This window comes from Girardinichthys multiradiatus, chromosome 24, assembly GCF_021462225.1.
Source record: "Girardinichthys multiradiatus isolate DD_20200921_A chromosome 24, DD_fGirMul_XY1, whole genome shotgun sequence".
In the NCBI taxonomy this organism is placed as follows: Eukaryota; Metazoa; Chordata; class Actinopteri; order Cyprinodontiformes; family Goodeidae; genus Girardinichthys; species Girardinichthys multiradiatus.
In genome coordinates, this window is record NC_061816.1 from 8,911,630 (window position 1) to 8,938,898 (window position 27,269).

The 27,269-nt window shown below is 38.4% G+C and overlaps 1 protein-coding gene across 1 annotated transcript; it reads right to left on the reverse strand.

The window, feature by feature from the left end:
- Positions 1-548: 548 nt before the first annotated feature.
- LOC124861185 (OX-2 membrane glycoprotein-like) lies at positions 549-26,894 on the reverse strand. Its single transcript, XM_047354709.1, has 7 exons — positions 26,828-26,894; positions 24,332-24,670; positions 23,940-24,242; positions 23,572-23,610; positions 23,395-23,491; positions 2,426-2,464; positions 549-2,266 (listed from the first exon to the last, which is right to left on the reverse strand). Exons 1-7 carry the CDS (start codon positions 26,892-26,894, stop codon positions 2,173-2,175), a joined length of 978 nt encoding a protein of 325 aa, XP_047210665.1. The 3' UTR covers positions 549-2,172.
- Positions 26,895-27,269: the final 375 nt, after the last annotated feature.

The window sequence follows — 27,269 nt, forward strand, 5'->3', positions numbered from 1 at the left end:
GTGTCACATTTTTTTTTATATTTGTCACTTGGTATCAGTAGTTTAAAAAAAAAAAAAAAAGAACAATTAAAATAATAAAATAACGATTGTGAGACCTATAGAAAACACATGATTGAAATAATTTAAAATGTTGATTTATGCATTAAACATATATTGTAAATATATGTTTTTGGCTTTCTGTTAATCTATTTCTAGCTTTAAACTCTAAATTTAACAATCAGTGGATAATTTTATGATTTTTTTTGTTAGACATTTAGAGCTTTTAAGTTTAAATTAACATTTCGTAATTGGTTAAATATCTAAATCATCATTTATTGTAAGTTAATCTAATAATTTCAGCAGAGACCAACATAACTAGACAGGTCTGACTGTAATAATAAAAATAATGATAATAATATAAACAAGTGTTTAGTTTGCTATGCATTAAAATAAGATAAGTTCAATTAATACCTGGTAAAATGCTCAACTGTCATAAACATTTCAATCAAAAATAAATATGCACTAAACAAACCACATAATATACAGAATGAAATCAATATTTCACAGTATTTTAGTTTTACTGGAAGTTTATTTTAGTGGAAGTCAGTAGATATTATCAGCTAATCAGAGCATTCATACAGTGCATATCAGTAGTTAACACATTAAGGCACAATCTAATGCAATTAGAGACAAAAAATAAATGGCTAGCTTTATAAAAGCCTTTTTTCTTGTTCATAATGTAATGTGGACAACAGCAAGGTGGAACTGCAAGAAAAGTGCCTGAACAAAACGTAAATAAACAGCAATCTCCAGTGGTCTTTTATCTAAACAGTTAGAGCATGTTTGTGTAAATTAAAAATAAAACCAGAAACCAATAAAGAATTGAAATAAATTCATTGAAATATAAAAACATGTGGTTTGTTGATTTTTTGTTTTAAAATGCACAATATTAAATTACAAAAAAAAAAAGTTTTTCTTTTTGCGTTCAAAAATCAATGAGAACTTTTTTATGGTATTTTTGCCATATTAAAAATAATAGAAACACCAGTCACTATTTTCATTCGGCCCTTTCAATTATTTTCAACTGTGTTTTTATGTTGAAAAATAGGACGTCTTTAAAGGGTTAGTTCTGGTTTTTTATAAAGATAGAGCAGACGGATGATCCGATGGACTCATAGAACCAGCAGGCTCAAACAACACAGTGTCACATAGAAACATAGAGGTTGTTCTGCTAAATAAAGGAGCACCAAATGCAACATGTCTGTTGTGAAATTGTAGACTGTTAACATCTGGTAACCTAGTGTTATATCCCACTGATATTAACATTTTCATGCTAAAATCAGCTAAAATGCCAGTGTAGCCCTTCTTAGCTGGATGGTTTATTTAATTTCCAAAAAGCCCCAGTAATTAATGAATTTCTGAAAAATTATTTGACATCTTTCTCCTACACGTTAGGGAAATATTACTGATAATTTCACACAGCCTCACTTCAAAAAACATGAACTACCCTTCAAGGAGCACAGAAAGGGTTGCAGAGGCTTTTGTTTAGGAATATAAACGTTTTACTACAAAACTGTACAGGTACATAAGAACCTATAAAATAAAACCTTTAAATATTTTGATCAGCTTAAAGAACAAGCACATTTTTGAAAGATTTCTTTCTCATTTTGTTAATGAAACTAAAATGAGTCAAACCAAAATTTAAATTTCTCAATTTTTCCTCATGCATTTTGAATCACAGAAAAAAAGGCTCCAGAATTGCAGAGTTTCTGCTGAATCAGCAACAACATCCTAAAAAGCCATTATTTAAATACAAACGTCACATTACTGACCTTCAATATGTGATACATTTTCTTCCTCTTAATCACTAAGTACTAAAATGTGTGTTTTAAAAAAAAAAAAAGGGTAGTTGCTGTCAAAACTTTATTATTTTTGTAAAAAATATGTAGAAAACACAAAAGTAACAATGTGTTAAAACCAAATGAAGCACCTTTTTTAATTACAAAACATCAACACAATCAGGTAAGTACTTGTAAATACTCAGGAGGTGATTGTCTAACGTCTATAAGAACTGTTGTGTCTCAAGCTTTGATACAATTTAACTCAAGTTTAGCTGCCTTATCAATATGACCCCTTGTTGCTGGGTTACTGTTGGTAATAAAACAAACAGGTTGAAATGAGGTGTCCCTGTTGTCATAGTGATGAAACAGATTCACTGTTTTGTCTCGGTCTTTCTGAGGTTCGTAGTCTGACCTCTTTGTTGTCTGACACCGCTGAGCTGTCTGGCCTTAAAAATCAAAACAATAAGTTATTAAGAAACTAATAATAAACAGGGAAACTGATATGCTTTATAAAGTGCAGGAAATATACTGTATATATACCATAAGCAGGGATGTATAAGAGGAAATAAATCTATATCTGTGTAATGAATAAATAAAATACTTACTTCTGGTTGCCTGTGGCATCCTGGGAATGTTTGTTATTCCTGTAAATGATTTCAGAACAATTAAATCAAACAGTTAGAAAAGAAATGTTTCTGAGACATTAATGAGGTAAAAGTCAACAACAATAACTCAGTTTCATAGAAGTACCTCCTCTGAAGTCCTTTTCTGAGCAGGAAGATAAAAATGACACCCATCAGCATCATCATCATCATTATGAATGAAATAATTAAAGGCCATCCTAAAGGAAGAAGATGAAAGGTGTCTCAACAACAGAACAAAGTGAAAAATGTTCATGTGAGAATCTGAACATAAACTTACTGGAGCGTCTGTCAGATGATCCAGTCTGTTTATCCAACCCTGATAAATGGGATTCAAGCATTTAAAATCAGGAAGGTCTCATCAGTTCCTACAGTGTTTAAAAGTAATCACACCCCTTGAACGTCTTCCACATTTTGTTGCACTACAACCTCAAACGTTAGTGTGTTTAAGTGTGACTTTATGTGAGCACAATATTGAGCATAATTGTGAAGTGGAAGAAAAATTAAACGTTGTTTTTTACAAATAAAATCTGAAAAGTGAAATTTACTGCATAAATATATTTACAATTATACAAAAACTTGCTTTTGCTGTGAAGGAGATGCTCATTTAAGCACAGATTCATATTATGATTTCCTGGAGCACTCTTATAAGAGATGTGTTAAAAAAATAACAGAATATGTGTTATTACATTTAAAGCACATTATGCGTTAATTTTAACACACAATGTGTTAAAATGGCATCAAAAGTATAACACACTGTATGTGTTGTATATTTCAACACATATTTGTGTTGGTTTGTGTTCTCGTTGGAGGAAGATTTTCCCGCCTTATGGGCTAAATTAACAAAGGAGACAAAGATGGAGGCTGCGTCATCTGTAACAGCCACTTCAGTAAGTACGTTTTATTTGTTTTAACGCAGTGGTAACAAGTTAGTCTTATTGGAATTTGCCGAATAAATAGTTGAAAATGTGTTATGGTATTTTTTGGTGCTACGACGGGGTAGCACTCTGAAAAGTTATGCTGGGTTTCATGTCAAATTTAGCTAGTTCATTCTCGTTGCAGGGCTTCTAAAATATCATTTCATCGGTATGGTTTGCTATAGTTGTCATTTTTTGGCCAAAGTTAATTGAAGAGGTAAGATGTTAAAATTATTTAATGTAAAAAGGAGATGGTTGAAGTTTTATATGAAACTTAAATTTTTTTTATAGATGTCTATGGCGCCTGGGAACTGACATGAGGAAATATATATGTATATATATATATAGCGTGCGCACGAAATACTAATCCGTTTTCTCGAAATACTAATTTGTTACCACGAAGTAGGCACGGTCAGGTAACAGAAGCAGGAAGGGTTAACATTATTCTTAAGATGGCTGCAGTTCAACAAATTTAGTTTGTCTTGTGTGCAATTTTTGATCATGATGGTGTTGAATTCAAAAGCTAACAAACGTAAGCATTTTTTCATGTCTGTAATCTAGACGAAAATGTTCTAATTGTATTATTTTGTTTATTCCCTTTTTCAGTTCTCATTTGACAATCTGGAGTCTGTCAAAGTCCTTGTTGCAACTTTTCAAAATGGAAAAGAGACTTCTAAAAAAATTCTTCATGTTTCAAGTATCAATAATCTCATTGAACAAAATCTTGCCCAGCAATCTGGATGTTCTTTGGACAGGATATTAAAGTATAACTCTGACTTCTTGGAGTACACTGATGTTGACACCAATGTGGAAATTAAGGACTTTGAGAGATTCCATGTGTTCCTGTCAACTAGACGGCCCCTAGTGGAAGCTTCTCTTGAGGAGATATTTATAGTTCTTAGATTCAAGATTATTGTGATGATATTAAACATACTGCAGCAATAACTATTATTTATCCTCCACAGCCCCATATTAATAGGGGAGAGGAGAGTCAGCCCTTACAGTCACTACTCATGAAGAAAGCTCCACAGATTCTTCAGGAGTACGAAACCACAGGCTTCCTGTCAATGCAGTCAAGAAAGCTTCTTGTGAAGACGTGTATTGGAGATCTAGTTGAGAGGTGTGGCTTGTAAGTATTGTTCTTTGTTGACACTTCAGAGTTGTTTTTTCACTTTACAAATCTCTTTGTGAACTGATGTAGAAAAATCTGATCATCTGTCGTATGAGTAAATTGAGTAAATGACTAAGAATAAGTGGTCTTTTCCCCCCAGTTATCCTCTTAATGGAGACAAGCTGGCCTTAGCAAAGAGCATCATTGCCACCTTCCCATGCCTGAGTGTCCAGGTGGCTGGACAAGGGGAGGGATTGGTAAGTCAACAAGTGAAACAACATATCATTTGTCTTTTGGGGCCAAAAAATAAAAGATTTAGTTGTCTTTCCTTGTATATTTCTTTTGAATTTCTGAAAAATGTTCAGCTACCGGTAATTGAAAAAACAAATTCTTCACTAGGAGCATTTCTATAATCCAGCATCTCACAGTGGGTTCCTAGAGATTAAACTGCGCAACCTTCGACGTAATCTGTCACAAGAAGACAGGCGCTACAGGAAACAAAAAGTGACCAGCGACCAAGGGGAAACACACACATTCAATGCTACTGAGACTGAAAATGACAACACCACAAATGAGTGGGTCACTTTGATCAAAAGGTTGCGGGCCTCTTCCGAAAACCTTTCAGCAATTAAGTCAGAAATGGAGAAAACATTCACCCAGCGCAGAGCCTGGATTACGAGGGAGTCACCCACGCTCGCAGAAGTATTGAGTGAATATCCACGGTTTCTGGACATGCCAAGTCTGGTAGGTTTGCTTCTTTTCCAAGTTTAGTTTTCTAAGTTTATTACTGAAACAACAATGTTCTACTTTTAGTTTTCCAAAACCGTATTTTGTTTTTCCTTGTTTTAGCTGGACTCAGAATTTGGAAGGATCACAGGTGAAAAGGCAGACCTATTCCTTCGTAAATGGGAGGCCAACATCATACCAAAACTCAAAGCCGTGGCTGCTATGGAACCAAGACTGCAGTCTTTTGAAAGAGATTGAAGACATGACCGAAGGTATTTATGTGAAACCAGGAATTAGGGAACTTTGTAAATAATTCAGGTCGTAATATTTAAAAAGAAAAAAGTTTACAAAAGCACTTTTGTTGAAAAACTTCTTAAAAGAGAATTCTTTTGAAATGCCAAGTTTTTTATGTATAATGCCAGCCATTGGCAGGAGGGTATAATGATAATTATAGAAAATGGTGGATGATGTGTATTTACAGTGGCACACAGCATAAAGTACACATTTGAGTTTTGCTTTTTTTTTCCACTTTCGGATGAGGCTTGTTACACAATGCTTGTGTTGTTAACACATCTACTACCCCCTGTTGGTGTCAGTTGTTGTAGCGCCAAGACAACAATAACGTACCTTCTTGATTTTGTGCCGGCAAGTTTTTAATTTGGTAAAAGTTCTGTTAAATATAAGATTTGTCAGAGACCCTGATCATTTCACTAACAAATTTGTTTAATTTGTGATCTTTTGTCTCTAAGCCTGGAACAAGAATAGCATCGCTGTGCAGTGATTCCTCTGCTTCATCAACGACTCATCAGCCCCAGCTGATCTGCATCGGTGACCTCCGGTCATTGAAGCAGTATGTCATTGTTGCTAAGAATGACAAAGTCACCATCCCTCTAGATGATGGTCTCACGTGTGCTGTGGACAAGCTTTTCAAACTCTACTGGGTCTGTAACTTGTCTTATCCTCCACAACTCTGCCCTGTCTTTACATTCTTTGAGTACATCTACGATCTACCGTTCTCCACACAAAGAAAGGCAAAAGTTCTGGAACTGATTGCACAACTGAAAGCTTGCAAGGAAAATGTACAGTGGTCCAAAATGTGGAGGGACTGCTTTCAAAGAGGTAAAAAACGTCATATGGCACCTCCGTGAAATACATTGCCTGTCAGATGGACAAAACATAAAAATTATATGTGGTCAAGACAGTTGTCCAAGGACATACTATAACTTAAATTAATTTTCTAAGCATTTACATAGAGCACATTTTGAGACGCGTACAAAAAATATCACTGTTGTCCAACCTGTGTACCCCGTGTGGAAGGAGTGAGCGACAGGCGCTGTATTTTTGAAAGAGTTCCTCACCATCTTCAGACGTCTCTGTGAGTCCAGGAACGGTGACCAGCAGCTCTCTGGGAGCAGCAGAGAGAACTGACACTGAACATCCAACCTCTGTGCTGCTGAAAGCTGACAGCAGAGCTGTGGTGGTGATGGTGACCGTACCGTTGCTGTTGGTAACACTGGTGGAGTTGTACTGGGAGAAGCTGATGTTATGGTGGAGAACAGTCAGTGTTACAGAGGGAGCAGGTTGACCTGTGGCTGAACAGGACACAACTGACTCTGCAGAAGAGTTTGATTTTCTGACATCAAGGATGGGTTCATGCAGCTCTGTGCAGAAAACAGATGAACATCTACTTAACATCTATATAGTGAGTTCTTGTCCATGAAAGCTAACAAACTTAGGAATGATCAACCGAAAGGCAAATGTTACACGAATAATCACTAGATGCACCATGGGTTTGTGGTTTATGCAGTATTTCCGTAGTCGTTTTATTCCAAGTCGACGAGCAAACAATACGATACATGTCACAGGCCTGCATGACTGCTTGACAGCCTGATAAAAACCATAGGACCACCCACCTACTGGTCCTTCTCAAAATATTAGCATATTGTGATAAAGTTCATTATTTTCCATAATGTCATGATGAAAATTTAACATTCATATATTTTAGATTCATTGCACACTAACTGAAATATTTCAGGTCTTTTATTGTCTTAATACAGATGATTTTGGCATACAGCTCATGAAAACCCAAAATTCCTATCTCACAAAATTAGCATATCATTAAAAGGGTCTCTAAACGAGCTATGAACCTAATCATCTGAATCAACGAGTTAACTCTAAACACCTGCAAAAGATTCCTGAGGCCTTTAAAACTCCCAGCCTGGTTCATCACTCAAAACCCCAATCATGGGTAAGACTGCCGACCTGACTGCTGTCCAGAAGGCCACTATTGACACCCTCAAGCAAGAGGGTAAGACACAGAAAGACATTTCTGAATGAATAGGCTGTTCCCAGAGTGCTGTATCAAGGCACCTCAGTGGGAAGTCTGTGGGAAGGAAAAGGTGTGGCAGAAAACGCTGCACAACGAGAAGAGGTGACCGGACCCTGAGGAAGATTGTGGAGAAGGGCCGATTCCAGACCTTGGGGGACCTGCGGAAGCAGTGGACTGAGTCTGGAGTAAAAACATTCAGAGCCACCGTGCACAGGCGTGTGCAGGAAATGGGCTACAGGTGCCGCATTCCCCAGACCTGGGCTACAGAGAAGCAGCACTGGACTGTTGCTCAGTGGTCCAAAGTACTTTTTTCGGATGAAAGCAAATTCTGCATGTCATTCGGAAATCAAGGTGCCAGAGTCTGGAGGAAGACTGGGGAGAAGGAAATGCCAAAATGCCAGAAGTCCAGTGTCAAGTACCCACAGTCAGTGATGGTCTGGGGTGCCGTGTCAGCTGCTGGTGTTGGTCCACTGTGTTTTATCAAGGGCAGGGTCAATGCAGCTAGCTATCAGGAGATTTTGGAGCACTTCATGCTTCCATCTGCTGAAAAGCTTTATGGAGATGAAGATTTCATTTGTCAGCACGACCTGGCACCTGCTCACAGTGCCAAAACCACTGGTAAATGGTTTACTGACCATGGTATCACTGTGCTCAATTGGCCTGCCAACTCTCCTGACCTGAACCCCATAGAGAATCTGTGGGATATTGTGAAGAGAACGTTGAGAGACTCAAGACCCAACACTCTGGATGAGCTAAAGGCCGCTATCGAAGCATCCTGGGCCTCCATAAGACCTCAGCAGTGCCACAGGCTGATTGCCTCCATGCTACGCCGCATTGAAGCAGTCATTTCTGCAAAAGGATTCCCGACCAAGTATTGAGTGCATAACTGTACATGATTATTTGAAGGTTGACGTTTTTTGTATTAAAAACACTTTTCTTTTATTGGTCGGATGAAATATGCTAATTTTGTGAGATAGGAATTTTGGGTTTTCATGAGCTGTATGCCAAAATCATCCGTATTAAAACAATAAAAGACCTGAAATATTTCAGTTAGTGTGCAATGAATCTAAAATATATGAATGTTAAATTTTCATCATGACATTATGGAAAATAATGAACTTTATCACAATATGCTAATATTTTGAGAAGGACCTGTACATGCTGATCTTGCCAAAGCCTACATATTTATACCCCAAATAGATTTATTCTAAGCAACTATAATTACACAAAACTCTAATTAAAAATCAATTAGAAAATAAACGAATTAGTAAACTAATAAACTGAGGCTAAACTTAACAAAAATAGACAAATAGCATCTACAATCTAGTTCTAAAATTAACCTGGTAATCCAGCTGGATTCTTACCATAAATCTTCAAACAGGTTGTCCCTGTCAGAGCTCCATCAGGGTAGATGGTGAACAAACAGAGATAACATCCTTCATCCTGCTCTGTAACACTCTTAATAACTATGGAGGACTTCTGCAGCCCAGCTTCTGTAAACTGAACCTTTTCTTTAAAGTCAGGATCCACAGTTTCACCAAAAAACTCGCTGTAGGTGCAGATGTTCCTCTCTGTTTTCTCCAAGACCTTCTGCCAGGTGACCTGTTGGACATCTTTAGTTTCCAGGAGCTGACAGCTGAGAGGAGCATCTTCTCCCTCTGCTGCTAACACAGACTTCTCTGTTTTTATTGGTTCTGCTAAACCTGCGGGAAAAAATAAAAGAATAAATGGATCTGGGTAACTTTATTTATATCATGTACCGTTCTGAGAGGGTTTTTATTTTCTCTGTGTTCTTTAGCAGGAACATCACATTCATTGAGAAACAGTCATGCTTGGCACAATTGTTTCCTTGAAAGGAAGAAGAATTTGGTTCACTTCTATTTTTGTTCCCTTCTCAAAATAAAAGCCCTCCCCTCCCTCTAATAAGGCTTTATTATAGTCTCAGTGGGACAGTTAGCTATTCAAAGTCAACATGTAGGGATTTCATAAAAACAGCTGCCAGCAAATAGAGTTATAAAAACAACCTATCAGGACATGATGAAAGTGATCTGCTCTTTATCAGGTTGTAAAACGCCACAGATTCCAAACTATCTTTTATTAAACAGGGATGGAAACGTTATATGCTGAAAACAAAGTAAACTATTGCTGCTGCCATTGGATTTTAGTGTGGTAGCAGCAGCTAGATGTTGCTGATGAAATGCATTGATAAACTGATCAACATGAAGAGAGACCACTTTTATAAAAGCAAGAGTTTGGACTGGTTTTGTCTGCAGCAGTACCAGCAAAACTCCACCTCACAAACTACCTGGAATGCTTTACTGGAAACCTGAGAGAAACAAGCCTGAACAAGGCTGGAAATCTCAATGAACTGAAACCTTTTTAAAAAGAAGCATCAGCTAATATTCCTCCACTATCATATAACCCTGATAAAGTCATTTAGGAAATTAGTAGTTAACATTTTTGCAGATTAACGTGGTTCAAGACGCTAAAAAATACATGGTGAATCTGGTGTATTTTTCTGCAGTTAAAGTTGGATTTAAATACAATTTTTACCTAATAATAATTAATAAAGACCAGATAATATTACAGACTCATGTACGATCCCAAAGCTAAAGAGGGTGTAGTATATAAAGTACACCTTGGCAGTCCTGGGTTAAAACCCATTTTTCCTTCAGAACCAAACTATTTCTTCATGACAGATTCAACAAGGTGTCAGAAACATTCCTCAGAGATTCTGGTCCATATTAACATGACAGCATCACACAGTTGCTGCAGATTTGTTGGCTGCACATCATTGATGAGAATCTCTCGTTCCACCTTATGCCCAGTAGTGCAGAGTTTGGACTGGTTTTGTCTGCAGGTGTCACGATGGGGTTTTGGGGTGGACCAGAGCGCAGACAAGAACTTGGCAGCAGCATTATGAATCGGTCTTCAGCTTTATTCAGAGATGCACTGAACTTAATCAGAGGTTGTGATCGGGAGGAACCAACAAAACACAATGACACAAAACCAACTAATATACTGAGGGATAACAAAAGGGCAGGTAATCAAAGAAACAGGGAACAGGTGAGACATGGAAGCGGGGAGGCAGAGGGAGCAGGTGAACCTAATAAAACTAAAGCATGAGGAAAGGGACTAATTAACACGACAGTGAGCAAACCTAAACGAAACTATAGACCAAGATAAATAAAGCATCAAGAATGAATCAAGAATAAACATGAACTAAAGGAAACTGAGAAAACTGAGGGAACACAACAACCTAAGAACTAGCAAAACCATAAAGAAACCCTGACTACAAAAGTAAACAAACCTAAAACCACACTGACTGAATAGACTGGAAGGGAAGCAGAGAACATGAGGACTAGAATGTAAACAAACAAAATGTAAACAATAAGTAAACACAACCTAACCAGAGGTGCTGGAGAATAAAGCTAAACTAGAGGAACTAAACAAGAAAGGACTACAAGTAGAAAGGAAACTAACACAGAGGAAATAAGACTAGTAAACAAGTAGAATATAAAAGAGAAAAAATACCAAACCATAAATAAAACACAGAGATTCTTTATACTTTAGTTGTATACATTTGTTATTTGAGCTTTCACTGCCTTCCAATCATCTTGAACCAGTCTGTATCTCCTCTGGGGCCTCATGTACTAAAGAGTGTGCAGGAGAAATTCTGACTTGCGGTCCATAAACAAAATTCAGATGTAACAAACTGTGCGTAGATATGTCAACTCCCACTTGGCCTTCATACATCCCAGTTTGCAGTAAACTGGGCGCAGCTGCACATGGTGGTTGAACCGTCTGGTTCCCGCCCGTAGTTACATATGTAAAGTAGTATAAATACACCAACCATGTGTCCAAATTACCATGGCAAAGATGCTGTGAGAGTTAAAGAACAGAACTGGTTCCTTTCAGTGGAAAAACACTAGAGAGACTATTTCTGCACACCATGACATTGCATTAGTGAGAGACATTTGCACATCACCAATAGGTTACACATATATTGAATGAAAATGCTTTCTATTCATAAAAGCATATTCACTTACAGATGGGGCCCTTGTCGCAGTTTCAGTGTGGTCCATAGCTCTGATTACAGAAATCGGCTCATTGCTGCAAATGAGAGCCACAGTTTAGGGGAACTTTCTATATCTGAGCAACAGGATGATCCGTACCTTATGGCTGGCGTGGCCCGTCTCAGGGATGACTGTTAAATACCCGACCTGTCAGTCAGCTCCCTCTGAAAAGCTTTGGTTGAAAGGGCCGCAGCATAGTGAGAACTTGAACTGGCACCAGCGAACCACGGTTCCTCCTGGTTTCTCTCGGTACCAGTGAGGCCAGCTCCATGCAGACCTCCAAGATGATTGCCCCGGGCAATCTCAACCAGCTGATAAGCCATGCATCATCATGTTCCAGCAGATCATTACGATCTCTGAAAGAAACGCTCCCCAATGACTTCTTCCATTGGTGATGTCCTCCAGCTGAGCCAAAGCTGCCATCGTTCCACAATAACACACAACTTTATGTAGCAATTTATGGACATGTGTGATTGTCTCCAGCTTGTCCACTGCAGGAATCATCAAACCTGACTTGTTAGGAATGAATCTGCTGATCTGACACAGGTTTATTTTTCAGTGAGAATAAAAGTGCCCCTGAGATGGTTCACATACATTTTATGCTCGATGCACTGATGGATTTCCACATTATTGTATATGCCGAGTTGTGCGTCAAACATTGTGCTGCAAGGTTTTTGTGCGTACATGAATCCCCTGATCTGTAACATCAACATAGGATTGTGGTCCACATGACTGCTGCTAACTGGATTTTTTCTCTTATTTGGACTCAGATTGTTGTGCCTGAAGATCCCAGTAGATTCCTTAGTTTCTGAAACCTTTAAACCAATTTATCTGGCAAACACAACTGTATCCAACCAAGCCCTTTTCACAACATCTAGATGGATACACTGGTTATCCACCATGTGATTGGCTGAGCTATCTTTTGTGTTAACAAGTTACTCAACAGAAACATCTGGACCTAATAAAGTGGTGGATGCATATCTAGGCTGTACCTTGGTGCTTAGATCCAACAACAAAACTACTTGATTGAAAAACCTTAATTATAGACCTCAGTCATCTTGTGTTCCACAACATCAGCTGCTCAGTCAGCTTTCAGTGTCTCCTTGACTCTCCTAAAGTCTCTTTGTTCAAACACCTGCTCAGTGAGCTGCAAGATATACAAATACAACAGCAATAACAGGAACTTTACCCCATGTAGTTATTGCTGGAAGCAGCTACAACAATAGTAGTATTGTGTCAACACACCAGAGAGGCAGGCTGTTATGATAGATAACAGACGTTAGTTTAAATTAATGTAGTATAAATCATTACAATGTTGTCCTTCGTTTTCTCACAGTAAATCTGGGTGAAGTTAAGTTATGTCTGACTTTATGATCAAATTTCAACTTACCTTTGTGTGTTTTTCCATCATGAAGCAATTCTGTTACTCGGCAACTCTGCCAACTGTCCAGGCTTAATGCAACATCACCCCTGGAATGTTAACTAGTAATTTTGCAAGTCAAGTCAAGTCAAGTCAAGTCTCTAAAGACAGAAAATAAGGTTCTTTTGTCAGATTAGCACCAAGTAGTCTTCCTGTAACACTTCTTTATATGGCACTGATCGTGTTCTGTGGCTATAGTGCTGCACTAATGCACCACATTAAAACTGAAAACATACTAATTTCAGTCTATTGCAATAAACATTTACATTGATTACATGAGATAACAAATGTTCTCAAGACTTGAGTCACAAACCCCAGGTATGAGTCCAAAAAGTAAGTTGCAGCTTTTATCTGGGCCCTGGTGTTTAGTTAGCTGGTACTGCAGGGCAACCAGACCCAGATCTTATTGTAACTAAAACTAGTCTTTCAGGATCAGATTCCCACCCCTGTTCCTCCAGTTTGCTTTGAAAGTTAACGAACTTCCCACTATTCTTTCTCTACGTCTTTTAATGTGAAATTATTGTGTAATCCTGTACAATAAATGTGAGTAAAACAACATCTTCCTGTGTGTCTCTTCATCTTAACATTACTTTATTAAAGTGCAAAAATAACCTTTGTCTTTATTTTCTTTTCTTATTCAGTCTTTGGACTTTCACATATTTTGTCATATTAGAACTAGGACCACCTGTCACATTTCTACTACATAATACAGGTTTGTACATCACCAAAAGTCCTATAATTTAATCAGATTTTCTTGTTTTGACCTTTATGTAGGTGTATAGATAGATTAAGATGAATCAAGGGCAGACCTGCAAGGTCATTTCATTTATATTTCAAAAGGAGCCTGGTCCAAGTATTGCATGCATATACAGAACATCACAAGGACAACATTTCTCTAAATGTCCCTTTATATAATTTTCCTCATAATTAATATTCAGTTTGCAGGGTTTTTATTAACTGAAGCTAGAATTATCAAAAAAAACAACATAAATAGTGCGTAGAAATAAGAGGTGGGTAGAGAAGCTAAATATTGTTCTCAAATACTTAAAAAATGCATTCAAAAAATTACTTTAGTAAAAAAGTATTTGATGAAAAGACAACTCAAGCACTGAGTAGCCGTAATATTGTAATTTAAGATTTATTAGAAATTATGTAGTCTGAGAGAAATATAAACTAATATTCACATTGAAGTACTTTTAAATAGCCAAATCAAACCACTATCTACAAGTAGGTATGAGTGAAACCTGCTCCAGTCTGCAGATGTACTTTAAAACTACTACAGGTCCTTCTCAAAATATTAGCATATTATGATAAAGTTAATTATTTTCCATAATGTCATGATGAAAATTTAACATTCATATATTTTAGATTCATTCCACACTAACTGAAATATTTCAGGTCTTTTATTGTCTTAATACGGATGATTTTGGCATACAGCTCATGAAAACCCAAAATTCCTATCTCACAAAATTAGCATATTTCATCCGACCAATAAAAGAAAAGTGTTTTTAATACAAAAAACGTCAACCTTCAAATAATCATGTACAGTTATGCACTCAATACTTGGTCGGGAATCCTTTAGCAGAAATGACTGCTTCAATGCGGCGTGGCATGGAGGCAATCAGCCTGTGGCACTGCTGAGGTCTTATGGAGGCCCAGGATGCTTCGATAGCGGCCTTTAGCTCATCCAGAGTGTTGGGTCTTGAGTCTCTCAACGTTCTCTTCACAATATCCCACAGATTCTCTATGGGGTTCAGGTCAGGAGAGTTGGCAGGCCAATTGAGCACAGTGATACCATGGTCAGTAAACCATTTACCAGTGGTTTTGGCACTGTGAGCAGGTGCCAGGTCGTGCTGAAAAATGAAATCTTCATCTCCATAAAGCTTTTCAGCAGATGGAAGCATGAAGTGCTCCAAAATCTCCTGATAGCTAGCTGCATTGACCCTGCCCTTGATAAAACACAGTGGACCAACACCAGCAGCTGACACGGCACCCCAGACCATCACTGACTGTGGGTACTTGACACTGGACTTCTGGCATTTTGGCATTTCCTTCTCCCCAGTCTTCCTCCAGACTCTGGCACCTTGATTTCCGAATGACATGCAGAATTTGCTTTCATCCGAAAAAAGTACTTTGGACCACTGAGCAACAGTCCAGTGCTGCTTCTCTGTAGCCCAGGTCAGGCGCTTCTGCCGCTGTTTCTGGTTCAAAAGTGGCTTGACCTGGGGAATGCGGCACCTGCTTCCGCAGGTCCCCCAAGGTCTGGAATCGGCCCTTCTCCACAATCTTCCTCAGGGTTCGGTCACCTCTTTTCGTTGTGCAGCGTTTTCTGCCACACTTTTTCCTTCCCACAGACTTCCCACTGAGGTGCCTTGATACAGCACTCTGGGAACAGCCTATTCGTTCAGAAATTTCTTTCTGTGTCTTACTCTCTTGCTTGAGGGTGTCAATAGTGGCCTTCTGGACAGCAGTCAAGTCGGCAGTCTTACCCATGATTGGGGTTTTGAGTGATGAACCAGGCTGGGAGTTTTAAAGGCCTCAGGAATCTTTTGCAGGTGTTTAGAGTTAACTCGTTGATTCAGATGATTAAGTTCATAGCTCGTTTAGAGACCCTTTTAATAATATGCTAATTTTGTGAAATAGGAATTTTGGGTTTTCATGAGCTGTATGCCAAAATCATCCGTATTAAGACAATAAAAGACCTGAAATATTTCAGTTAGTGTGCAATGAATCTAAAATATATGAATGTTAAATTTTCATCATGACATTATGGAAAATAATGAACTTTATCACAATATGCTAATATTTTGAGAAGGACCTGTATATATTAAGTGGTCCTCCACGTGTTAGACTCAGCAGATAGAAAATAGCAATAAAACGAGGCAGCTGTGGAGCCAAAAACTGCTCTCAGATGAATACTTCAAATATTATTCAAGTAGAAGTAAAAAGTATGATGAACAACTACTATTAGAAGTACATTTATTTGAAACATAATCTCCCCCCTACGAGCCCAGTCTAACTGCCAGTTTAAAGGATGGCACTGTGCCAGCTTTGTCTAGACTGAACAGAACCGCTTCATGAATTAAACTCAGAATGGTTCTGTTCAAAATCCAAAACACAGTCCTAAATGACTCCATTCAGATCGGAGCAGAGAATAAATAAATTAATTGATTCAATAAAAGACATGCTTTCAGCGTCGGGAACAATCAGAAAAGAAATCCCACTTTCCGTATAAAAAAAGCATAAACAGAGTTTATTCTCACCTTTCTGAAAGGATCCTCCACAGGTTAAAAGAAAGAAAATTAAGACTAGATTTCCTCCATGTTGCATCGTAACGTGGTTCTTCAGTCATAGCTGAAACCGGGTTTCCTTATGACTAAAACCCGCCCACTGCAATAAAAGCCGTCTTGAAACTCATAATGAATAATGCGGCGCCATGTTCTTTAAAACGATGAAGTTACGCTCGGATTTCTGTTTTATTCATTTATTTATTTCTGTAGTTAGAGCTTAAAGGGTTAAAAATAAAAGGCTTCAGGCCAAGGCACCTGCGTTGCTTAGTTTAACTCTTAACCCCATTAGGGTTGTCTACAATTGTCATTAACCAATATAATTGACAGGGACACTTAATGAACAAAGATCATCACTGATAGATGATGTCAAGTTCGACAGATTCTCCACATTTAAAAAAAATGAACTAATTATATAAGTGCAAGGACACATTTTCCAGACAATTGTTCCTTTGTACTGTTCTGGCACACAATGGCAACTATGTTAATAGAATTTTCCTATAAATACTTGTAGAATAAATGATAAATAAAGACCACCAAATGTTGTGAAAAGCAACCCAAATTTTAGCAACCTGTCTTGTTTTTTTTTAGAAAAACAAAGCTGATTAATAAAATCTGATTTTTGACAGCACACGTAAAATAATGTGCACAAAACGACATTTTGAGCAACACTCCATACCAATAGGTGGCAGTAATGCGCACCTTATGTTTCTTGCCAACTGCCAAAGAAAAGAAAACCCACGAAGAAGAACATTAGCTGCGGCAGTGTTGTCAGGTGTATGATAATTATCGTATTTGTACGACAATTTTGCTCTCTGTACGATCAATATTCCTAAAAAAAGGCCAAATGTACGATAATTTGACCATTCCGTGAATGTGTGGTTGTAATCAGTCGTCATCAGCCAATCGCCAAAGTCTGTCGGAGTTTTTTTGTGAACCCTGAAGGCATCTGTGTCCGGATTCGGAAACAGATCCTGGAAATTCCAGCCAGTCGTGCTTTTCTAAATGTGACCTACGTGTGACGTGATGCGTTGGCCTCAGAACAACGGCCATGATTGGCTGAATAGTCCATTATGCTGTGGAGGTAAATTTGTCTCAATATTATTCAATCAAACAAAAAACTAATATCAATAAAAAAATATTAAGTTGTGATCAAAAATTTCAGAGTTGTAACAACTTTTTTTTTTTTTTTTTTAAATGGAATATTTTATTTTGGGGAGAAAACATTTTTTTTGAAAAAACCTTTTTTGATTAAAATGACTCATTTTTTCTCACGAAGAGAAAAAAGTTATTTGCAAAACAAACTTTTATTTGCGCATGTCAAAAATCTTTGGTTACGACTCTCGCTCTTTTGGTTTTGACGCTCTCTGTTTTTGGTTGAACTCAACAAATTTTGAGTCCTGGAAACATGAACATCCTGGGCGGGGCCTAAAGACGAACGATGTAAGACTTTTCCCTATTGGTTAGCGCTGACTAAAGCGGCCGCTCAAACTGCAGGGCTTGCCGCGTCGCTTCAGTGAGGAGACATCAACTCTACAGAAGAAAACTGCGGTCAAAGGAGCCGACAGTCAGAAATACGCGGTTCCGCCAGCCGACACCAGCTCTCTCTTAAAGATTAGCATCGCGCATACAAGGCGCAGGGTCATCTATATTATAACCAGAATTAATATTTCATAATTTTACTGTAAAGGTTTGGAGAAATTCACAACTACCCCAAGTGTAGTATAAAACAGAATCCATGTTGGGCAGACGGCATCCCATAATCCTGTGTGCTGTCCTCACCACCCATGATACTTCCTTCCTCTGCTGTGCAGTTCCCACACCACACTGTCCTGCTGAGACACAGAGTGCTTTCCACCGTGGCCCTGCAGACATCTGTAAGCAGCTGAGGAGAGAGAACAGTCTGTTTTCATGTCCTGATGAAGAAGAACTGTTGTTGTACCTTCTTCAACAGGCGAGGGGCGTTTCCAGTCCAGGAGAGGTCAGAGGAGATCTGGATGCTCTTGCACTTTAAGTTGTCCAGACCACTTCCCACAGGACCACATCGACCTCACCAAAAAGAAGCGTTTGTGGTACTTTGTTGGGGTAGTTGTGTATTTCTCCAGAAACCTACCGTGAAATTATGAAATACTAATTCTGGTTATAATATAGATGACCCTCTAATATAATCTGAAGAGATTGTGTTGTCACCTCTCTTGGTTTTGGAGAAATAAATTCCTGAAAGTGGGACAAATGCATATAATGGTTGAGCATTTTGAGGTATTTTGACAAGATATTTCTCCAAAACTGTACAGTAAAATGTAAAATATTTATTCTTTTACATAAAACATGAATGTGAAAGTTGTAAAAATGTAATTAATATAAATTTTCTGTAGGTTACTTTTCTATTTTCCTTTTATTTTCTCAACCGTTGCCAGGATCGGGATCCTTTCTGTTCCATTACCGTAATGCACCTTGTATGCCCGACGCTAATCTTTAAGAGAGAGCTGGTGTCGGCTGGCGGGACCACGTATTTCTGACTTTCGGCTCACTTGACCACAGTTTTCTTCTGTACAGGTGATGTCTCCTCACTGAAGCGACGCGGCAAGCCCTGCAGTTTGAGCGGCCGCTTTAGTCAGCGCTAACCAATTGGGAAACGTCTTACATCGTTCGTCTTTAGGCCCCGCCCAGGATGTTCATGTTCCCAGCACTCAAAATTCGTTGAGTTCAACCAAAAACAGAGAGCGTCAAAACCAAAAGAGCGAGAGTCGTAACCAAAGATTTTTGACATGCGCAAATAAAAGTTTGTTTTGCAAATAACTTTTTTCTCTTCGTGAGAAAAAATGAGTCATTTTAATCAAAAAACGTTTTTTCAAACATTTCTTTTTCTCCCCAAAATAAAATATTCCATTTAAAAAAAAAAATCGTTACAACTCTGAAAGTTTTGATCACAACTTAATATTTTTTGAATGAGATTATTTTTTTGTTTGATTGAATAATATTGAGACAAATTTACCTCCATACTATGCCCGCCCATGATTGAGGAAATGAGGAAAAGAAAAGAAGAAGAAGCAGAGCTCGGCACTGTGGGGCTGCAGATGTTGATAAATCTATTCCGTTCTGACGCCACAAAGCTGCGAGTTCCTATTAGACGTTATTCAACACATCAACAGACTTGTTATTTTGGTTATGACGAGTGTACGATAATTTCCCTCAAAATACGATAATTTTACGTATCTAGTACGATAATCCTACATTTCTCACCTGGTAACACTGAGCTGCGGTTACTTGTGATTGTTTGCATCGAGCTTCAACAATATAAAATCTACTGAACCAGAGAGACAGAGGACGGATGAAGACCATCATAAACAACATCACGATCAATTTAAACAGCACGTCATTTATTGTAATTTGCTTTAAACTTAAAATAAACTACATGCCCTCAGAAAATGCTTCATCTGTGAGCTGTTTGCTTATTTTCATTTTAACATGAGCAAAATATACAAGTTAAAACCGTTTTTAATAACAAAACTCTCCATAGCTGCTAAACCTGAGCATAGAAATAAGACAGACAAATGTTCTAATCTTACCTTTAAAAAAGATTTCCAACAAGAAAAAGAAAAACGGGACAACAGAGTCTGACATCATAGCACCACAAATCCGCCTCGATTTGAAATGAACCGCCGTTGTAGTACGTACGCATGCGCATCTGAGCTACTTTCACTTTCTCTAATTCAAATCATTTGAAGTGTGTTCCTGCTCGTTTTTACGATGGTTGATTGTTTGCGTGGAGCTTCAACAATATAAAAACTACTGAACCAGAGAGACAGTGGGAGGATAAAGACCATCATAAACAACATGACGATCAATTTAAACAGCACGTCATTTATTGTAATTTGCTTTAAACTTACAGCTGCAACTAGGGTTGCCAACTCCTTGATAAATAAATAAGGGACACTTCCTGGTAGGGCCATCCAACCCCACTGTCTTCACCTCTACCGGCATGGTGATATTTTTTTCACCCTTTTTCTGTGTGTGAAATGACTTTGGAAACATTGGACTCGAACCCAAGTTTAATTCGATGCATGTTTTGACTGATACAAATATCCATGGAAAAACAATTATTCAGCAATTTATAAAATAATTTAATCTTTTTGCAAAATAAAATTACTAGACAAAAACAAATATCCTTCTAAAATAAATAAACCACTCTTGAAAAGACCTCCATCCTGCTTAACTTAAAACAATATAAAAAAGCATAACAGTATAATGCAAAACATTTTCATAATAGTGCATTTAGTGCAAACAAAAGGTCTGTAGAAAAGTTGTAAACATAAACACTTGTGCCTTAAAAGACCATGACTGTACAGTTGTAGTGAAAAAAATATTGAACTAGTGAAATAAAACGTGCAGTGCTTAATCATGTGGAAACAACCTATTTTTTCCATTTATATTTCATTTGAGCTCTTGCTGCTGCAAGGAGTTGTTTGTTTTTCAGGACTACAGAGTAAAACTCTGAGCAGGACATTTCATTAATTAGACTGACAATTAGCTCACTTCTCATTAATTCTGTAGAACATTTGTTCCTCACATCAGTCCACTTATTTTTCATGATGGAGAAAATATTTTCAACAAACCCACTAGAAGAAGGGATGCTGAGGACAAAGGATACAATAGCCTGGATGTTGGGGATGTCAGCTGCCTGAAGAACTTGCATCCACCTCTCTGCTCTATCTATCTATCTATCTCTGATGAGAGCACAGTTGCAAAAAAGTGGGGCACAGCTTCGTCAAAACATGTTGTTTGAGCTTTCACGGTGTCCGTAGATTTCCTGCGGCGGAAGCACGGCGGCCTGGTTACGTGCGCTAAACAAGCACGGGCCTTTTTTGTCGCGTAAGCGGCGAGGAGACGCTGGTGGTGCGTTCACACCAAACGCAATTTCTGCGAATTTTTCGCCTCATTTTTACCATGTATGAAGGGACAATTTGTATTATTTGGTTTTAATTCTTCATAAGCCTCCATTAAAATATGTTGCTCACTGGGAGTGAAGTACGGTGCTCTCACTTTATCCATTGCAGCAGTGAATCTGTGCTCGATCTCATGGCCTGTTGATGAAAGCTGCAGACGCGCATTTAGCTGGATTACTTACACCTGGCTTGACATAGCCACAACTGTTGAGCCTGGCTTGGCCTTTGAGAAACGGATAAAGCCAGGGTGCACTGATCACGCTGGATGAAGCCGGGTTTAATCTCTTTTCTTGAAATTCTTACTTCTGTTTTTTTTGTGAAACAGCCCTCTGAGACACAGAGGATGGATAAAGACCATAATAAACAACATGACGACCAATAAAAACAGCAGGTCATTTATTGTAGTTTGCTTTAAACATACAGCTGTCCCAGTAGTAGAAAAAACAAACACCTGAACATGTCATTTTATTAACCTGATATAAAAAGTCCTGGTTTACAAGTTTAGTGCAAAATACTTAGTATGATCAGAAGTAAGCAGCGACCTCCAGTGGTTATTTAATGGAAACTGTCAAAGGCATGTTTGAGTAATTTAAAAATAAAACCAGAACCCAATAAAGAATTGAAATAAATTAATAGAAATATAAAAACATGTGGTTTGTTGATTTTTGTTTTAAAATGCACAGTATTACATAACAATAAAACTTTTTCTTTTTCTGTTCAAAAATTGATGAGAACATTAAATGTGACAGAATCTTTGCCATATTTAAATTAATAGAAACACAAAATCACCAGACGCTATTTTCAATCGGCCCTTTCAATTATTTTCAACTGTGTTTTTATGTTGAAAAATAGGACGTCTTTAAAGGGTTAGTTCAGGTATTTTATCAAGATAGAGCAGACGGATGATCCGATGGGCTCAGAACCAGCAGACATTTTCCTATTGGTTAGTGCTGACTATTGTTTCCATCATTTCCCATGATTCATTGCAGGTCGAAGCGGATTGGTCAAGCCGGGGCAGCCATTGTGGACCACAGTGGCAAAAGTTGTGATTAAATTGTGAAAAAGTACACTTTCTGTGACACAAATGAACTTCTACAGAACTTCAACCAAAACCAAAAGGGCGAGAGTTGTAACCAAAGATTTTTGACATGCACAAATACAAGTTTGTTTTGCAAATAACTTTTTTCTTTTGATGAGAAATTTTTTTTAATTTTAATAAAAAAAAAGTTTTTCCAAACAATTTTTTTTTCTCCCCACAAATAAAATATTCCATTAAAAAAAATGTTTGTTACAACTCTGAAAGTTTTGATCACGACTTGATTGAGATTAGTTATTTTTTATTGAGATTAGGTTTTGGTTTGATTGAATAATATAGAGACAAATCAACCTCCATATTAAACACTAAGTACCAAGATGTTTTATTTAAAAAGGGTAGCTGCTGTCAAACTTAATTATTTTTGTAAAAAAAAAAATATGTAGAAAACACAAAAGTAACAATGTGTTAAAACCAAATGAAGCACCTTTTTTAATTACAAAACATCAACACAATCAGGTAAGTACTTGTAAATACTCAGGAGGTGATTGTCTAACGTCTATAAGAACTGTTGTGTCTCAAGCTTTGATACAATTTAACTCAAGTTTAGCTGCCTTATCAATATGACCCCTTGTTGCTGGGTTACTGTTGGTAATAAAACAAACAGGTTGAAATGAGGTGTCCCTGTTGTCATAGTGATGAAACAGATTCAATGTTTTGTCTCGGTCTTTCTGAGGTTCGTAGTCTGACCTCTTTGTTGTCTGACACCGCTGAGCTGTCTGGCCTTAAAAATCAAAACAATAAGTTATTAAGAAACTAATAATAAACAGGGAAACTGATATGCTTTATAAAGTGCAGGAAATATACTGTATATATCACATTAGCAGGGATGTAAAAGAGGAAATAAATCTATATCTGTGTAATGAATACATAAAATACTTACTTCTGGTTGCTTGTGGCATCCTGGGAATGTTTGTTATTCCTGTAAATGATTTAAGAACAATTAAATCAAACAGTTAGAAAAGAAATGTTTCTGAGACATTAATGAGGTAAAAGTCAACAACAATAACTCAGTTTCATAGAAGTACCTCCTCTGAAGTCCTTTTCTGAGCAGGAAGATAAAAATGACACCCATCATCATCATCATCATCATCATCATCAGGAATGGAATAATTAAAGGCCATCCTAAAGGAAGAAGATGAAATGTGTCTCAACAACAGAACAAAGTGAAAAATGTTCATGTGAGAATCTGAACATAAACTTACTGGAGCGTCTGTCAGATGATCCAGTCTGTTTATCCAACCCTGATAAATGGGATTCAAGCATTTAAAATCAGGAAGGTCTCATCAGTTCCTACAGTGTTTAAAAGTAATCACACCCCTTGAACGTCTTTCACATTTTGTTGCACTACAACCTCAAACGTTAGTGTGTTTAAGTGTGACTTTATGTGAGCACAATATTGAGCATAATTGTGAAGTGGAAGAAAAATTAAACGTTGTTTTTTACAAATAAAATCTGAAAAGTGAAATTTAACCACTTACTGCATAAATGTATTTACAATTATACAAAAACCTGTCAAAAAATTTAGAAAGGCGCGAGCGTCAGGCGCTGTATGTTTGAAAGAGTTCCTCACCATCTTCAGACGTCTCTGTGAGTCCAGGAACGGTGACCAGCAGCTCTCTGGGAGCAGCAGAGAGAACTGACACTGAACATCCAACCTCTGTGCTGCTGAAAGCTGACAGCAGAGCTGTGGTGGTGATGGTGACCGTACCGTTGCTGTTGGTAACACTGGTGGAGGTGTACTGGGAGAAGCTGAGGTTCTGGTGGAGAACAGTCAGTGTTACAGAGGGAGCAGGTCGACCTGTGGCTGAACAGGACACAACTGACTCTGCAGAAGAGTTTGACCTTCTGGCATCAAGGATGGGTTCATGCAGCTCTGAGCAGAAAACAGATATCGTGATGAACATTTAGTTATAAAGTTTAATTACTTTAAACTTTAAACCTTTAATACAGCTGGATTCTTACCATAAATCTTCAAACAGGTTCTCCCTGTCAGAGCTCCATCAGGGTAGATGTTGAACAAACAGAGATAACATCCTTCATCCTGCTCTGTAACACTCTTAATAACTATGGAGGACTTCTGTAGTCCAGCTTCTGTAAACTGAACCTTTTCTTTAAAGTCAGGATCCACAGTTTCACCAAAAAACTCGCTGTAGGTGCAGATGTTCTTCTCTGTGTCCTCCAAGACCTTCTGCCAGGTGACCTGTTGGACATCTTTAGTTTCCAGGAGCTGACAGCTGAGAGGAGCATCTTCTCCCTCTGCTGCTAACACAGACTTCTCTGTTTTTATTGGTTCTGCTAAACCTGCAGGATAAAATAAAAGAATAAATGGATCTGGGTAACTTTATTTATATCATGTACCGTTCTATGAGAGGGTTTTTATTTTCTCTCTGTGTTCTTTAGCAGGAACATCACATTTATTGAGAAACAGTCATGCTTGGCACAATTGTTTCCTTGAAAGGAAGAAGAATTTGGTTCACTTCTATTTTTGTTCCCTTTTCAAAATAAAAGCTCTCCCCTCCCTCTAATAAGGCTTTATTATAGTCTCAGTGGGACAGTTAGCTATTCAAAGTCAACATGTAGGGATTTCATAAAAACAGCTGCCAGCAAATAGAGTTATAAAAACAACCTATCAGGACATGATAGTCCCTCCAGCATGTCCTGGGCCGTCCCCTGGGCCTCCTCCCGGTGGGACGTGCCTGGAACACCTCCCGAGGAAGGCGTCCAGGAGGCATCCGGTATAGATGCCCGAGCCACCTCAACTGGCTCCTCTCAATGTGGAGGAGCAGCGGCTCTACTCCGAGCTCCTCCCGGATGGCCGAGCTCCTCACCCTATTTCTAAGGGAGTGCCACCCTACGGAGGAAGCTCATTTCAGCCGCTTGTATCCGGGATCCCGTTCTTTCGGTCATGAACCAAAGTTCATGGCCATAGGAGAGGGTAGGAACGTAGACCGACCAGTAAATTGAGAGCTTTGCTTTTCGGCTCAGCTCTCTCTTCACCACAATGGACCAGCACAGCGCCCCCATTACTGTGGCAGCTGCACCGATCCGTCTGTCGATCTCCCGCTCCATTCTTCCCTCACTCGTGAACAAGACCCTGAGATACTTAAACTCCTCCACTTGAGGCAGGAACTCCCCTCCAACCTGAAGAGGACAAGCCACCCTTTTCCGGTCGAGTACCATGGCCTCGGACTTGGAGGAGCTGATCCTCATCCCAGCCGCTTCACACTCGGCTGCGAACTGCCACAGCGCATGCTGTAGGTCTTGGATAGAGGGGGCCAGCAGGACCACGTCATCCGCAAAAAGAAGAGACGAAATCCACTGGTCCCCAAACCAGACCCCCTCCGGCCCTTGGCTGCGTCTAGAAATCCTGTCCATAAAAGTTATGAACAGGACCGGTGACAAAGGGCAGCCCTGCCGGAGTCCAACATGCACTGGGAACAGGTCCGACTTAGTGCCGGCAATGCGAACCAAACTCCTCCTCCGCTTGTACAGAGATCGGATGGCCCCTAATAAAGGGCCCCCGATTCCATACTCCTGGAGCACCCCCCACAGGGCATCACGAGGGATACAGTCGAATGCCTTCTCCAGGTCCACAAAACACATGTGGACCGGTTGGGCAAACTCCCATGAACCCTCCAGCACCCTGTAGAGGGTGTAGAGCTGGTCCAGTGTTCCACGGCCGGGACGAAAACCACACTGTTCCTCCTGAAGCCGAGGTTCGACTATCGGTCGGACTCTCCTCTCCAATACCCTGGCGTAGGCCTTACCAGGGTATACCAGGGTATATAAAGGGACATTCTCTAAATGTCCCTTTATATAATTTTCCTCATAATTAATATTCAGTTTGCAGGGTTTTTATTAACTGAAGCTATAATTATCAAAATAAACATAAATAATGCCTAGAAATAAGAGGTGGGGTAGAGAAGCTAAAGACTGTTTTCAAATTCTTAAAAAAATGCATTAAAAAAATACTTTAGTAAAAAAGTACTCGATGAAAATACAACTCGAGTACTGAGTAGCCATTACATTGTAAATTTAGATTTATTTATTGGAAATTATGTAGTCTGAGAGAAATATAAAATAATATTCACACTGTGGTATTTTTAAATAGCCAAATCAAACTACTACCTACAAGTAGGTATGAGTGAAACCTGCTGCAGTCTGCAGATGTACTTTAAAACTACTATAGATTAACTGGTCCTCCACGTGTTAGACTCAGCAGATAGAAAATAGCAATAAAACGAGGCAGCTGTGGAGCCAAAACCGTTTCATGAATTAAACTCAGAATGGTTCTGTTCGAAATCCAAAACACAGTCCTGATTGACTCCATTCAGATCGGAGCAGAGAATAAATAAATATTTTTTTTATTTAGAAGACATGCTTTCAGGTTCGAGAGAAATAAAAAAAACAAAATCCCACTTTCCGTATAAAAAAATCATAAACAGAGTTTATTCTCACCTTTCTGAAAGGATCCTCCACAGGTTAAAAGAAAGAAAATTAAGACTAGATTTCCTCCATGTTGCATCGTAACGTGGTTCTTCAGTCAAAGCTGAAACAGGGTTTCCAGATATAACTGATCGTAAAACCCGCCCACTGCAATAAAAGCCGTCTTGAAACTCATAATGAATAATGCGGTGACATGTTCTTTAAAATGATGAAGTTACGCTCGGATTTCTGTTTTATTCATTTATTTATTTCTGCATATTTCTTCAAGATGAAGTTAGAGCTTAAAAATAAAAGGCTTCAGGCCAAGGCACCTCAGTGTTGCTTAGTTTAACTCTTAACCCCATTAGGGTTGTCTACAATTGTCATTAACCAATATAATTGACAGGGACACTTAATGAACAAAGATCATCACTGATAGATGATGTCAAGTTCGACAGATTCTCCACATTTAAAA

Bases quoted from the DNA above. Each gene is read 5' to 3' on its own strand.
- LOC124861185 (XM_047354709.1), bottom strand. From the start codon at position 26,894: ATGCAACATGGAGGAAATCTAGTCTTAATTTTCTTTCTTTTAACCTGT. The intron at 23,611-23,939 runs GTGAGGAACTCT...CCCATTTATCAG, and splicing joins CACAGAGACGTCTGAAGATG to GGTTGGATAAACAGACTGGA. The intron at 2,465-23,394 runs GTACTTCTATGA...AATCATTTACAG, and splicing joins AGAAAAGGACTTCAGAGGAG to GAATAACAAACATTCCCAGG.